This window comes from Geotrypetes seraphini, chromosome 2 (genome assembly GCF_902459505.1).
Source record: "Geotrypetes seraphini chromosome 2, aGeoSer1.1, whole genome shotgun sequence".
In the NCBI taxonomy this organism is placed as follows: domain Eukaryota; kingdom Metazoa; phylum Chordata; class Amphibia; order Gymnophiona; family Dermophiidae; genus Geotrypetes; species Geotrypetes seraphini.
In genome coordinates, this window is record NC_047085.1 from 490,555,193 (window position 1) to 490,569,329 (window position 14,137).

At 43.1% G+C, this 14,137-nt stretch overlaps 1 protein-coding gene across 1 annotated transcript; it reads right to left on the reverse strand.

Annotated features, from left to right (window-relative positions):
• Window positions 1–5,319: 5,319 nt before the first annotated feature.
• On the reverse strand, window positions 5,320–13,933 carry LOC117355128 (cathelicidin-2-like). Its single transcript, XM_033933226.1, has 4 exons — window positions 13,729–13,933; window positions 12,985–13,092; window positions 10,264–10,350; window positions 5,320–5,566 (listed from the first exon to the last, which is right to left on the reverse strand). Exons 1-4 carry the CDS (start codon window positions 13,900–13,902, stop codon window positions 5,420–5,422), a joined length of 516 nt encoding a protein of 171 aa, XP_033789117.1. The 5' UTR covers window positions 13,903–13,933; the 3' UTR covers window positions 5,320–5,419.
• Window positions 13,934–14,137: the final 204 nt, after the last annotated feature.

Genomic DNA, 14,137 nt, shown 5'->3' on the forward strand with positions numbered 1-14,137 from the left:
TTGAGATATTAGTCCCTTTTTTCCATTTTTGACTATGTTTTCAGATACTTGCAGAACCTAGTATACATAGTAGTAATACAGATCTACACAGGAAATGAGCCCCAAACAATCTGAGAGTTTGAAAGATTTGCAGAGGGACTCTTTTTTTTTTTTTTTGTATTTTATACTTTTCATAGATGAAAATGGCAGTCAATCACGGTCAGAATTTCAGAGACCTAATATTTTGGTGAATCTTGGGAACGTATGAGTAGTAGGGTTACCAGACATTTGGATTTACCCGGACGTGTCCTTTTTTTTAAGAGGATTGTCCGGGCATCCGGATGGCGTTTCAAAACCCGGCACTTTGTCCAGGTCTTGAAAAGTTTCCAGCTCGGGGCTGCATCGGGAGGGCGTCTGCGCATGTGCAAATGGATTACGGTGCCATTATTGTTGCACACGAGCAGATGCCCTCCCGACGCAGCTCCAAGCATGAGAAGAGGTTGGGGGTAGGGCCAGGGTGGAACAGGATTGGGTGAAATTGAGTGGGCCTGGGAGGGGGGCCATGGGGCCAGATTTTACAATCGTAAAATCTGGTTACTCTAGTCAGGAGCATCTCCATATAGGATCTTAAACGCCAAGTGCTTTTTGCTGTGGACTCAAATGCCATGCAGCATAATTTGAAATCAATCCGCTTTTCTACCGGGAACCAGTGTTACTCCATAAGAAACAGTGTGACATAATTTAATCTAATCAGGATTTCTTAATCACACTTATCCAGTACAGATTCAAGGCAATTTACAAGATAAGAGGCTCATGCAGCATCATGGGGAAAAGTTTACATCACATCATAGAGGAAGGTTACATTGTAGGTTACAGTATAAGTCTTGCTGCAGTGCTTATTAAACGTTTTGTAAAGTAGATGGTCCAGTGATTGTATTTTGGACCCTGTTAGATATCTGTGAAACACACACATGCAGGTTTAAGAATGCTGAGGTCTCATCTCGGCTTAATGATTGCCAATCTGACTGTTCAGTCAGGCTTTGTTAGTACTTGGATGCCCTCTAGTGTTCATTCTGTGTTTCAGCAGGCATTTGGGGCACTATATTGTTTGCCTTCTGCTTTCCTTAGGTCCCATGCTCACTACCTATCACAACCTTCTCCTCTCAAGGCTGCATTATATAAGTATAGTTGATACAGCCCTTGCTTGGTTAACCACTTACCCCCAAAATAGATCTGATATTCTAAAATGTCATGACTGCCTAATCTCACTATGTGGAGTCCCACAGGGTTCCATACTAGCTCTAATATTAACCTTGTTTTGTCCCCATTTTCAGGGTTACCATATGGCTCCAGAGAAAGGATCGAGACATCTGGACTTTACTTCCATTGAAAGCAATGGAAGAAAAGAGATAGAACAGATTGAGACATTTATGTATTTATTTCATTCAATTTTCTATATTGTTCTCCCAGGGGGGAGCTCAGAATGGTTTACATGAATTTATTCAGGTACTCAAGCATTTTCCCCTGTCTGTCCCAGTGGGCTCACAATCTATCTACTGTACCTGGGTTAATTGGGTGGAGGGATGAAGTGATTTGTCCATAGTCACAAGGAGCAGTGGGGGTTTGAACCCACATCCTCAGACATCTGGGTTTTATTTCCATTGAAAGCAATGGTAGTAAAACCTGGATGTCTCAATCCATCCTCCTTTTTCTGGAGCAATATGGTAACCTACTTATTCAATTCCTCAGCCTTACTGCTTTTGTTTATATAGATGACACTCAAATTCTTGCTATTCTTCCCAGTGACGATTCTTCAGAACTTAACAATCATAACCATAAACCCACCCAGATTGCAGACTGGTTATTTTCCCACAAACTTAACCCCGACAAATCAAAGGTACACTCCCACCTTTGTATTCACAGGTTTAAGATTCGCGAATTTGATTAATCGCATGTCTCTACCATCCCACATCTCACCTCCCTCCCAGACCTCTCCACACTAGTGCTGCCTGATTCAGGAAAAAAAATTTCGATTCGATTCAGTTTATTGAATTGGTTATTCGATTCGATTTTCCTGCCCAATTGGGTGTTTGTTTGTTTTTTTCAAACATCCTGGTGGTTTTATTTTATAGCTTCTACACCCCCTTTGCCCTCTCCTACCCACACTGGCGCTGTAGTGTAAACAAAATAAAGAAACAAAAAGGACTTTTCCTCTCTCTGTTAAATCCTAGGTCACGTTTGCGGTCTAACACCAGCTATGGCAGGATACACTTTTCAAATCTGACATATTGTAATCACAAAATAGAAAATAAAATGATTTTTTTCTACCTTTTGCTGTCTAGTTGTTTTCTGATAACTCACTTTTTTCTTCTTTCTCCGTGCTAACCATCCATCTTCCATCTGTGTCCTCCCCTTCCATTTCCATTCTTTTTCTCTCGTCTGGCATCTGTCTCCCACCCCACCCCACCCCCATGCCCTGACATCTCTCCCTCCATGGTCTACTATTGCCTTTCCTTTCCCTCCCTCCCATGGTCTTGGCATCTCTTTCCTCTCCTCTCCCTTCTTGGGCTTCCTTATCCCTCCTTCCCTCTCTCCCCATTTGGGTGCAGCAATAGCATTTCTCTTTCCCCTTCCCCTCTCACTCTCCTCCTCCACTGCTCTCCCCCCTTCCCCATCCACTCTCCTCCTCCACTGCTCTCCCCTCAGTCCTGCTGCAGCTTTCCCTCTTCCATTTTAAGTCCAGAAGCACTCTCCTCTGTTCCCAATCCAGCAGCACCTCTCCCTCTCACCTTCCTCCTCCACTCGTTTGACTCTGGTAAAGAAAGTACAAAAGAAAAAAACAAAACCAGGTGATTTTTCAAACCCTCCCCGTAACACTAGCCTGTATTAGCAGCTTCACAGCTCTTTCCTTCCGTAGCTTTAGCGAATCAATTCCCTTCTGCAACCTCAGAGCCTCTGCTAGGCCGTCCCGCCTCTGAGGAAGAAGGAAGTTGCATCAACAGAGGTGGGATGGCCTAGCAGAGGCTCTGAGGCTGCAGAAGGGAATTGATTCGCTAAAGCTACGGAAGGAGAGAGCGGTGCAGCTGCTAAAACAGGCTAGTGTTACGGGGAGGGTTTGAAAAATCGCCTGTTTTTTTTTCTTTTGTACTTTCTTTACCGGAGTCAAACACAACTTCAGGCTGTGCCAAGTCAGGTCGGGGAATCCACAAGCCGGTTAGAGGGTTTTTTAAAAAAATGTTTTGAGTGGCAGGATTTGTTAGCGTGATGACAGCCGGGCACGGGGAGGTTGGGCCTCGAATCGGAGAGGCCGATTTTTTTAAAATACACATCGATTCGAATCGATTCACTTTGGCAGTACTACTCCACACCATACTTTTAAAGCCTTGATTGTGAAGGGAGAATGTGCATTCATGATATGATAATAGGGAATGAGATAGATGGGACACCAGAATGTCCTAACATTAGTACACCCCCCTTCCATGTTCGTGGGAGTTAGGGGTGAATAACAAATTTTCACAAAATAACAAAAATTCACAGAGGAGGAAATTGGCCAGGGGTGTTGGGAGCGCCACAACAGAAGTGTGTCTGGGCCATGGGACTTTGGGGTGGGCACCAAAACAGAAGGAGATCCGGGGTGCCACAGCATTTTGAGCTGGCCCTACTTCCAGATCCCTTCACTCCTCACAAAATAATTATGCCGACTCATTGATCAACCTGCTTTAACACCATAACAATGAAAAATATTTAATGTAAATAGACCTTCTCTTTGGAAAGCACTCCCTTGACAACTTTGTTTGGCATCCTCCCTTTCTAAATTTGAAATAATCCTGGAAACCTGTCTTTTTAAAGATGCATTCTGTGACCACCATTAATTTGGTCTTCTGCTCAGATTGGCACACTGTAATGTATGAATCTGCTATAATTATCCTTCCTTCCTTCTCCCATGACTTACCATTTTCTCCTACCTTCCCTTTCCCATCTGCTCTTACTATTAATATTTTAGTTCTTTTCAACTCGTATTATATAATTTTTATATGGACCCGGTGAATATAGTCTACCAAATTTGAATAAAACTTGGAAACATATTCTTCTAGCGGCTGGACAGACAAATAGTTCCAGGAGCTTCTGCTCATTTTGGGAGAGACCTGGTGGATGGAGAAGGTGGGGCCCAGCAACAGTAGCACCATTGACATCTCTTAAAGATAGCCCTAGCTTGCAAAATGTGCAGGGTGCCCGATTAGGAAAGCCTAAATAGAAGGTGTCACACGGAGGCCATTCAGGCCATTTCCAAATTTAGGAAATAGTTTAATTAATGAGATGAACCTCACCTACCATATTACTGCTACTACTGTTTATCATTTCTATAGAGCTGTACATTTAACATTCAATTGTGGTACCTGCTCAGAAGAGCTTACAATTTAATATGGACAGACAGACAGTACATCTCGGGGTTGCGGAGTTTCTGGCAGAAGGAATGATAAAACGGGCTTTTAGCTTGGATTTAAATACTGCTAGATACGGAGCATGACCATCCATGAAACTTGATTGGTGGCAGGGAAAAGCGCTCAACTACCTCATGTTTTCTCCCTTCTCAGGGCCGGATTTTCCTATAGGCTAACTAGGCTAACTAGGCTTCAGCCTAGGGCCTCAAGATCCGTGTCACATTTTTTATAAAGGTTAGTACCAATAACAACATGTTTCATTTAATATATTGATATATATCAGAGTAATGATGTATTTTATTATCTCTCATGTAATTTACAAACTTAAAAATGGGAGGTGAAAGGGCCTCATAAGTGGAATAGCCTAGGGCCTCTTTTCATCTAAATCCGGCCCTGCCCTTGATCGATGTGGCACCAAGCAGAGCTAAAGCAGGTTCCAAAGAAGAACAAAAAAAAAAAAAAAGAAACAAACATTCCACCCCCACACTCATACTTTGAACATACATGCAATTCAATTTTATGAATGATTCCCAATGAGTGACCATAAATTATAGTATGGTAAGTATAGGGTTCCCAGACTTTACGTCAGTAAAATTCAGACCCCCCCCCTAGGCCCGCCCCCCAGGCCCGCCCAGTTCCACCCATCCCCACCCCATTATGCCCCAGCTCCGCCCTCAGCTCTGCCCCCACTGTCTATTCGTCGGGCAGAAAGGCATCCACGCATGCACAGATGCGATGTGGTCACACATATGCGCACGTGATGTCACTGCGTCGCATCCACACATGTGCGGATATTCTCTCCCGGGTTTTGAAAAGCCGTCCAGACCCCCCCCCCCGGACATGTCCTCAAAAGGAGGACATGTTCGGGGAAATTGGTAACCCTAAGAAAGTAAGCACCCTCAAATTGATCCCGATCAGCCTCTACAAGAATCATGATGCCCTTTTCCTGGAATAAATTCAAGTTTCTTCAGGGGGATCACAAGTTTTAGTCTTTTTCTTCACACATATGCTGTCTGAGCTGCTAGAGTGTAGACGGCATGCAAGTGCTTCACTGTCACTTTTGGATCATCTGACACAGCTTGGGGAGGCTCCTTAACTCTCTGCTTCCTTGTACTTGGTGCCCCTGTTGGCCTTTGTTTTCTCGCCTAAAAAGAAGGCAGAGATATTTTCCTTAAGTGTTGGCTCACAGTCAAAATATTGAAATGATTGTCTTTAACCCCCCCCCCCCAAAAAAAAAAACAAAAAACGCTCTTTAATAGGTTTACTCTGAAAGTGAACAAATTAATCTGCTTAACAATATGTAATGACTATCTTTTTCACACATAAACAAAAATCTTAATTACACACTTACCTTCAGCGTCCATATATGCTGCTGAGATTTTGGCACTGAAATTTGTGCGTGAAACATAGAAACACAGAAATAGACGGCAGATAAGGGCCACGGCCCATCCAGTCTGCCCACCCTAATGACCCTCCCCTACCTTTGCCTTGTGAATAGATCCCATGTGCCGATCCCATTTGGCCTTAAAATCAGGCACGCTGCTGGCTTCAATCACCTCCAGTGGAAGACTATTCCAGCGATCAACCACCCTTTCAGTGAAAAAGAATTTCCTGGTGTCACCCCGCAGTTTCCCGCCCCTGATTTTCCACGGATGCCCTCTTGTTGCCGCGGGTCCCTTGAAAAAGAAGATATCCTCCTCCGCCTCAATGCGGCCCGTGAGATACTTGAACATCTCGATCATGTCCCCCCTCTCTTTGCGCTCCTCGAGCGAGTATAGCTGTAATTTGTCTAACCGTTCTTCGTACGGGAGATCCTTGAGTCCCGAGACTCAAGGATCTCCCGTATGATCCCGTGGATCAAATTAATTATCTTAATTCGTTATGCCAAATCTTTAAAATGGAGCGGGTAATAGCCATACAGCAGGGGCATTTTAAGAAATTTAGGGATGTTTGGGAGCCATTAACAAAATATTGTGCAGAATGAATATTCTTTTTTCCCTTTGTTCATACACGTCCAGGGTGGGGAGGGGGGAAGAGAATATTTTATGATTTTTTATGCTTAAGTACAATTGTTGGGTATAAGGGGGAGGGGAGGGATATTTGATGTGAGTTAAACTTTGATGGTATATTAAGTGATGTTAAAGTATAAAAAGATTGTATCTTATGTTACACTTGTTGAAAGTTTAAAAAATGAATAAAGACTTTAAAACAATTAGCTTATAAGTTACTTAATTGCAATTAATTGATGTTAGTGATAAAAACATAAGAATGGCCATATTGGCACAGACCAGAGGTCCATCAAGTCCAGTATCTTGTTTCCAACAGTGGCCAACCCGGGTCCCAAGTTCCTAACTAGATCCCAAGTAGTAAAGCAGATTGCAGATAATTGGGAATAATTGAAATTTGTCTATAGGGTAAATATAGTCATTTACTGATATTCAGTTCATTAAAATGCTATGCCAAGAATACCATAACATAAAATTAATTAAATATTTAATTTATTGATTTCTTTAATTCAATTCATATTCTAAAAACCAACAAAATTTATTTCATCTACATTTAAAATCTAACATAACATGTAATACAAAGTGCAAAGTGCTACTAACAACAAAATCATAGGCTAGAGAAAGTTACAGGTACTATCTAAAGCAGGGGTGTCCAACCTGCGGCCCCATGAAATATTTTGTGCGGTCCCGGTCAAGGGTGATGCAGTGTTTTCCTCTGCTTCCCCCGGGTGTTTACCTTCTTACCGGCTCCCGGCTCCCTCCTGTATCTTGCTGCAGCGTTTGTACATTTGTGCAGCCCCAGAAACATTTTTTTCGGCCAATGCGGCCCAGTGAAGCCAAAAGGTTGGACACCCCTGATCTAAAGCTTTAAAATAGAGTCCATCAATCAAGCAATCTTCCAGGTTCTTAATGATGTTGAGTTTTGAAACTTTGCACTTTGTATTACATGTTATGTTAGATTTTAAATGTAGATGAAATCAGTTTTGTTGGTGTTTAGGATATGAATTGAATTAAAGAAATCAATAAATTAAATATTTAGTTAATTTTATGTTATGGTATTCTTGGTATAGCAATAATTGAAATTTGCACGTACATATGCCCATGCCCTATTCTATAACCCCATGTGCTTAAATCCCCTGGCACACAACTTTAAAGGGGGTGTGGCCAGTGGAGTACATAAGAACATAAGCACTGCCATACTGGTCCACCAAACTCAATATCCTGTTTCTAATAATAAACAAAGAAACATGATGGCAGATAAAGGCCAAATGGCCCGTCCAGTCACACCTGGCAAGATCTGAAATTAGTAAAACAGATTTTATGCTGCTTATCCTAGAAATAAGCAGTGGATTTTCTCGTCCATCTTAATAATAGAAAACAAAGATGAGAATGTTTTAATGCCCTTGTATCGCTCCTTGGTGCAGCTGCACCTTGAATACTGTGTGCAATTCTGGTCGCTGCATCTCAAAAAGATATAACAGAATTAGAAAAGGCACAGACAACGGCGATGCAAATGATAAAAGGAATGGGACGACTTCCCTGTGAGGAAAAGCTGAAGTGGCTAGGGCTCTTCAGCCTGGAGAAGAGTCGGCTCAGGAGAGAGATAATAGAGGTCTGTAAAATACTGAGTGGAATGGGATGAATAGATATGAATCGCTTGTTTACTCTTTCCAAAAATACTAGGATAGGAGGCATGCAATAAGGTTCATAGACAACCCCGCGAAAGACAAAGGCGCGCGCCAACAACTGAGCGCAAGACGGAGGCGCGCACCGAAGAAAATTACAGTTTTTAGGGGATCCGACGGGGGGTTTTGTTGGGGAGCCCCCCCCCCCCAGTTTACTTAATAGAGATTGCGCCGGCATTATGGGGGGTTTGGGGGGTTGTAACCCCCCACATTTTATTGTAAACTTAACTTTTTCCCTAAAAACAGGGAAAAAGTGAAGTTTTCAGTAAAATGTGGGGAGTTACAACCCGCCAAACCCCCCACAATGCCCCCACAACGCGGCGCGATCTCTATTAAGTAAAGTGGGGGGGTTCCCCCCCCACGACCCCCCATTGGAGCCCTAAAAACAGTAATTTTTGGTGGCGCACACCCCTGCGCTGCGCTCAATTGTCTGGGCGCGCCTTTGTCCCGGCGCGAATTTGACCTGACACCCATATCTTTGGAGGGGGGAGGGGAGATGTCAAAAATAGTCCATAGCTTGTTAATTGGAACTCCTCAACACACAACACCAATATCCCATTTCTCCCCCTCCCCACTAATGTTTATTCATTTTCTCCTGCATTTATTGACTTCCCTGGCATTCTTAATTTTCATTCACTTGCTCACTAAGCACCCTTAACACTTATAATCACCATTCACTCATCTAGACTTCGTTCCTTTCATCTAGCTGCCCCTTATGCCTGGAATAAATTACCTGAGTTTGTCCACCAAGCCCCTTCCCTTGTTTAAAAGCAAACTGAAAACCCACCTTTTTGATATAGCCTTCAATCCTTAATCCTGCTTCTCAGCCCTCCAACCCAGTCAGCTGATTAACCGTTCCCCTTAACTGTATCCATGACATCCTGTTTGTCTGTCTTGGCTGTTTAGATTGTAAGCTCTTTCAAGCAGGGACTGTTTTCTTATCCTTTGTGACTGTGCAGCACTGTGTGCACCTGGTAGCACTATAGAAATAATTCATAGTAGTAGTGTGAAGAGTTTCAGTCTTTGGGAAGCAGAGCTGAGATTGTGATGTCATAATGCCTCATTCCACCAATAAGAGCCAACCTCATCAGTGCTGTCACAATGGCTTTGTTGTCCTGTACTCTCCTCTGCCCTCTGACCCAGCCAGCTGATTAACCGTTCCTCTTAACTGTATCCCTGACATCCTGTTTGTATGTCTTGTCTGTTTAGATTGTAAGCTCTTTTGAGCAGGGACCGTCTTCTTCTTCTTTGTGACTCTGTACAGCGCTGCGTACGTCTGGTAGCACTATAGAAATAATAGTAGTAGTACTCACTCAGTAAGCTCACTCTGCCACTCATAGCCCCCATATATACCCACACACTCAATCCTTGGCCCCAATGCTACTCAGAACGTTAACATCCATTCAAGTCAGCCGCCTACCGCTGATGACCCCTCCGTCCACTCAGACTCTGTCCTTCCATCCACTTACTCAAGCTCATAAGCCACTAATGCTCCCCATCCACTCATTCAGCCCCAAACACCGTTTACAACACCTAATCCACTCATTCATCTAGTCCCCCTGCTTGTCTTTATTGCACTGACCACTTATTAACACACTCCAATCCAAACTACACATGCGCTCTTCAACTTGTCGTTTTTGTAATGTTCCCCGACCCCACTGCCGTTTCATTCAAGATTCCAATTGCAGCTCCTTAACTACCCTTGGGTGAGTCCTGAGCCACAGTTTCACTACCATTTAGTGCAGGGGACCCTACGTTAGAGAGTGGATTTATTTTACAGGGATGGGGGGGGGGGGAGTTGGGCTGGGGTTACGCGTAGGTTCACTGATGTTCTGTCCATCACGTCTATCGACTTTGTATTGAGAATGGTTTGTTATTCGAAAATTTTCAATAAACAGATTTAAATATTTAAGTGCAGGGATATTCAACCTCGGCCCTCACAAGGTTGGGTTTTCAGGATTTCCCAAATATATCTGCGTGAGATCTATTTGCATACAATGGAAGCAGAGCACGCAAATAGATCTCATGCAAAATCATTGCGGAAATCCTGAAAACCCAAGTGGATTGTGGCCCTTGAAGACCGACGTTGGACAACCCCGATTTAGTGTACAGGAAGTCCAGTTCCATAATAATAAGCACAATTGAACTCACGTCACGCTGATGGCACTCCACCGATGCCAAAGGTGTATCTTGAATGAAATCCAAAACAGTAGCTTCCGCAAAGCAATCTTTCACCAGCTGGTAGAGAAGCAAGAAGCAACACAAAGACAAATTTGTTTAGATGAACTTCCAGGTGGCCTTGGGCTTTCCCACATTTTCCTGAAAGTCTGTAGTTCTGAATTAGAATCCACAGAGAAATAACCTGGATTTAAAAAATGTCCAAAGTAGAAGTTTTTTGTAGGAAGAGAACAAGGAAAGGGAAAGAAGGGAGGGACTGTTGTGTTGTAAACAGTTACTTTAATTTTTTTGGTATACAAATCTGATGATTTTTTGCAGAGTAAATGTTGTGTGTGGTGAATTTGATATATTTAATAACCCCACCCTCTTGACTAAGCAGATTCGGCTATTCTTTTTCTCCTAGGTAGGTATTACAGTACTCCCCCAAAATTTGCGGGGTTTCCATTCCAGGAACCCCCACAAATTTAAAAAATGCGGGGTTTTTTTTCACCTGTCAAAAGGCAGAGGAGGCCGGAGAGGGCAGCTGGAGCGCCGGTGGGTGAAGAAAATCACTCGTGGTCTGCTCCGACCGCCTCTTCCTGTAGTAAAGTCGGGCTACACCAATCAGGAGCTGCCTTTGACACGCATGGAATTCACTAGAAAAGTGCTAAAATTAAAGCAGGGTTTTGGTTTTGGGGGGTTTGTTTGTTTGTTTTTTACTCTGTCTTTAATACTGATTTGTAACTTCAGCCTCAGGGGTGACGGAAAATCTGTGTTTTCCGTTTACTTCAGTGGAAATTAATGGGAGATTTTGAAAAATGTTATCCGCGAGCCTGAGCTCTCTAAGGGGTCCTTTTACTAAGGAGCGCTAACCGATTTAGCGCGCGCTGATTTAGTGTGCACTAATTGATTTAGTGCACGCTAATCGTTAGCGCGCACTTAATCAGTGAGCGTGCCTTAGTAAAAGGACCCCTAAGTTCAGGACTAGCGAGTTCCACGGGGACAGAAATCAAACCCATCCCCACTGGAATCGAATCCGTCCCTGCCCGTCACCATAAACTTCAGAAGTATTTATTTAATTTTATTATGCTCCTGAATTAAATGCTCTGGTAGAGACCCATTTACAAATAAGCAAAGATACTTTATTCATTTGTAAATATTAATTGGGAAGAATACATACTTTGTAAACTGGTCTTTGCCAGAGCCTCTAATGGTAAATATAAAATATGAATACTCCAGCTGATGAGGACCCCCAAGTTACGTCAGCTGAGGACTTCCTCTGAAGGTGACCAGGGGTCCGTTTTGCCAACCTTGGCAGGCAGCAGCAGTGTTCTTGAGTCACAGATGCTGGTATCTCAGTGGCTCTGGGATGCTGCCAGCGACTGCTGCACTTGGTGAAGGGCAGTTCTGGCCACTTTTGGAGAAGGTCCTCAGCCAGCGGTGCTTGGGGATCTCCACCAGCTATAGCAAATACTTCAACACTGGAGAAATAAAACCAGAAATGCATTTCCTATTTTCTGTAAACCGCTTAGAACCTAACGGATGTAGCGGTATATAAGAAATAAATTACATTACATTACATTTTTGAACACAATACAAAGACATCTGCTATATACACTTCCCAAAGCTAACATATTTCAGTCAATAAACTCTTTTTTTTTTTTTTTTTTTTACCTTTGTTGTCTGGAGATTTATTTTTCCATCTTGTTGGTTCCAGTTTTTCTTTTTTTCTGCTTTCCTGTCTTCTGCATATTCTTTTTTCAAGCGGTTGCTGTCCATTGGTTCCTCCTACCACGGTCAAGGATTTCTCTCTTCCCTCCCTCCCATTGTACAGCATCCTCACTCCCTTCTGTTCTGGATCCATCTCCTTCTTTTTCCCCTCGCCACTCCTGCACAGCATTTATTCCTTTCTCTCCTCCACTCCCATGTGCAACATGTTTCGCTCATGTCCACCATCTCTCTCTCTCATTCCCTCCCTTGCTGCAAAGGGAGTGGGGAAAGAATTGGAGAGAGAGAGGGGATCAAGGTACATCTCTCCTACTCCCTCTACTGCCACATCCAACATTTCTCCTTCTTTCACCTCTTAGTCCCTATGCAGCATATTTTGCCCCTTCCCACTAACCTATACCCAACCCTCTCCAGCACCTTGCTGCATCTCTCCCTCCCTCCTTTCCACCACCACATCCAATAATTTTCCCATTTTCTTCTTTTCCTCATGTGCACATCTCTCTTTCCCTTCTGCTCCATGCACCCATGTCCAACCATTCTCCTTCTCTTACCTCTCCTACAGGCACCTCTCGACCAGGAGAAGCACTGGCGGCGAGCTTAGGGACCAGGGATTTCAGCATCCTGAATCTCTGGTGCCCTGGTCCAGTGGTTGAGCCAGCCTTGCTAGTTTGCAAAATGGAGCAGCTACTTATAGAAGCAGTACCACTTACAGCCTTAACATTTCCACACATTAGTGCTGGATTCTTGCCGTTTATTTTATCCACATGTATATGTCTAAAATGGCCGCTCCCATTGTACATGCCAGCACATGCATCCCTGCAGGTAGTTTAGGCAAGGCTCTGCATCGTTAAAACACAGCTGGAACTGAGCACATCTCAACCTGGATGTTTCAGTTCTGGTCCTTCCATTGTCTGTAAAATGGGCCTTTGTGTATATTTGCAATCTATGTGGAAGAACTCATCATTATATGGGCAGATTGACACCTACCCCATTTTCTCTGAACTTGCAGTTCTGCAAATTGTAAGCTGCGGTTTTCTGGCAGTAGGTCTCTTTTATTGTGAAGTTGATGCTGAAGTGTATTCCCCAATCAAAATTCTGCAAAAAAAAAGAGAGAGAGAGAAAAAAAAAAGAAAATTGCCCCAGGTACATTAGATAGATTGTGAGCCCTCTGGGACAGATGGGGGAAAGTCTTCAGTACCTAAATAAATTAATGTAAATCATTCTGAGCTCTCCTGGAAGCACAGTTTATTTATTTATTTAAAACTTTTTTAATGCTGTTTACAAAAAACCCCCCAAATTTTGTTAATGCTGATTAACCATCATAAGAACATAAGAACTGCCATCTCCGGATCAGACCTTAGGTCCATCAAGTCCGGTGATCCGCTCATGCGGAGGCCCATCTAGGTGTAACCTGGCGACAACTTAGTCACTCGTATCCTTCTATGTATCTTTCGAGGAGATGTACATCTAACTTGCCCTTAAATTCTAGAACGGTGGTTTCCGCAGCAATCTGCTCAGGATCACCAGACTTACATTCAATTTCTTTTGTGGAATAATGAATAGATAATTGAAAAAAAAAAAAAAAAAAATCAAAAGTATGCATTTACTTCCCTAATCAATTGCAATAATGATCACGGTCAAAAGTTTGGGATACTTTATAGGAGCTTGCTTGACTGAGTTTGGAAGCAAATTGGCACAGAGACAAACTGTAACACAAGTGAGAGTCGTTACCTTTTTCTTCACGAGCACAAGCTTCAGCAACTTGAAGGCGCCTGCCTGTTCATTCTGCTGATTGTAAACTTCCACAGCAGTGCGAGCCACCTCCTTGGGCACCGGACGAGTCTCGGAAAGTGGTGCTGCCAAGGCAGACCCCGCAGCCAGGATCAGTACCACAGCCCAGAGCATCGCGGCGATCCACCCGTTCCCTTAACAAACCAACAAAATGCACACCCAATACCAAAGATTATTCTGCCCTTCATGGTGAAACAAACAAATTTGTCTCACAAAGTCAATGAACTTTATCAGCTTGGTTTGCAAACACAGAATATACACATAAAGTTAAAGGGGGAAAAAAGGAGAAGTAGGCCACTGCACTGTGCTTGTATGAAGGCTCTATATTTATATATATATATATATATAT

What these genes read in the sequence shown, in the direction of transcription:
- LOC117355128 (XM_033933226.1), bottom strand. Translation starts at nt 13,902, where the DNA reads ATGCTCTGGGCTGTGGTACTGATCCTGGCTGCGGGGTCTGCCTTGGCA. An exon ending in TTGTGCTCGTGAAGAAAAAG is followed by an intron (nt 13,093 to 13,728) that starts GTAACGACTCTC and finishes TTTTTTTTGCAG; the next exon opens with AATTTTGATTGGGGAATACA. An exon ending in GCAAGTTCAGAGAAAATGGG is followed by an intron (nt 10,351 to 12,984) that starts GTAGGTGTCAAT and finishes CTTCTCTACCAG; the next exon opens with CTGGTGAAAGATTGCTTTGC.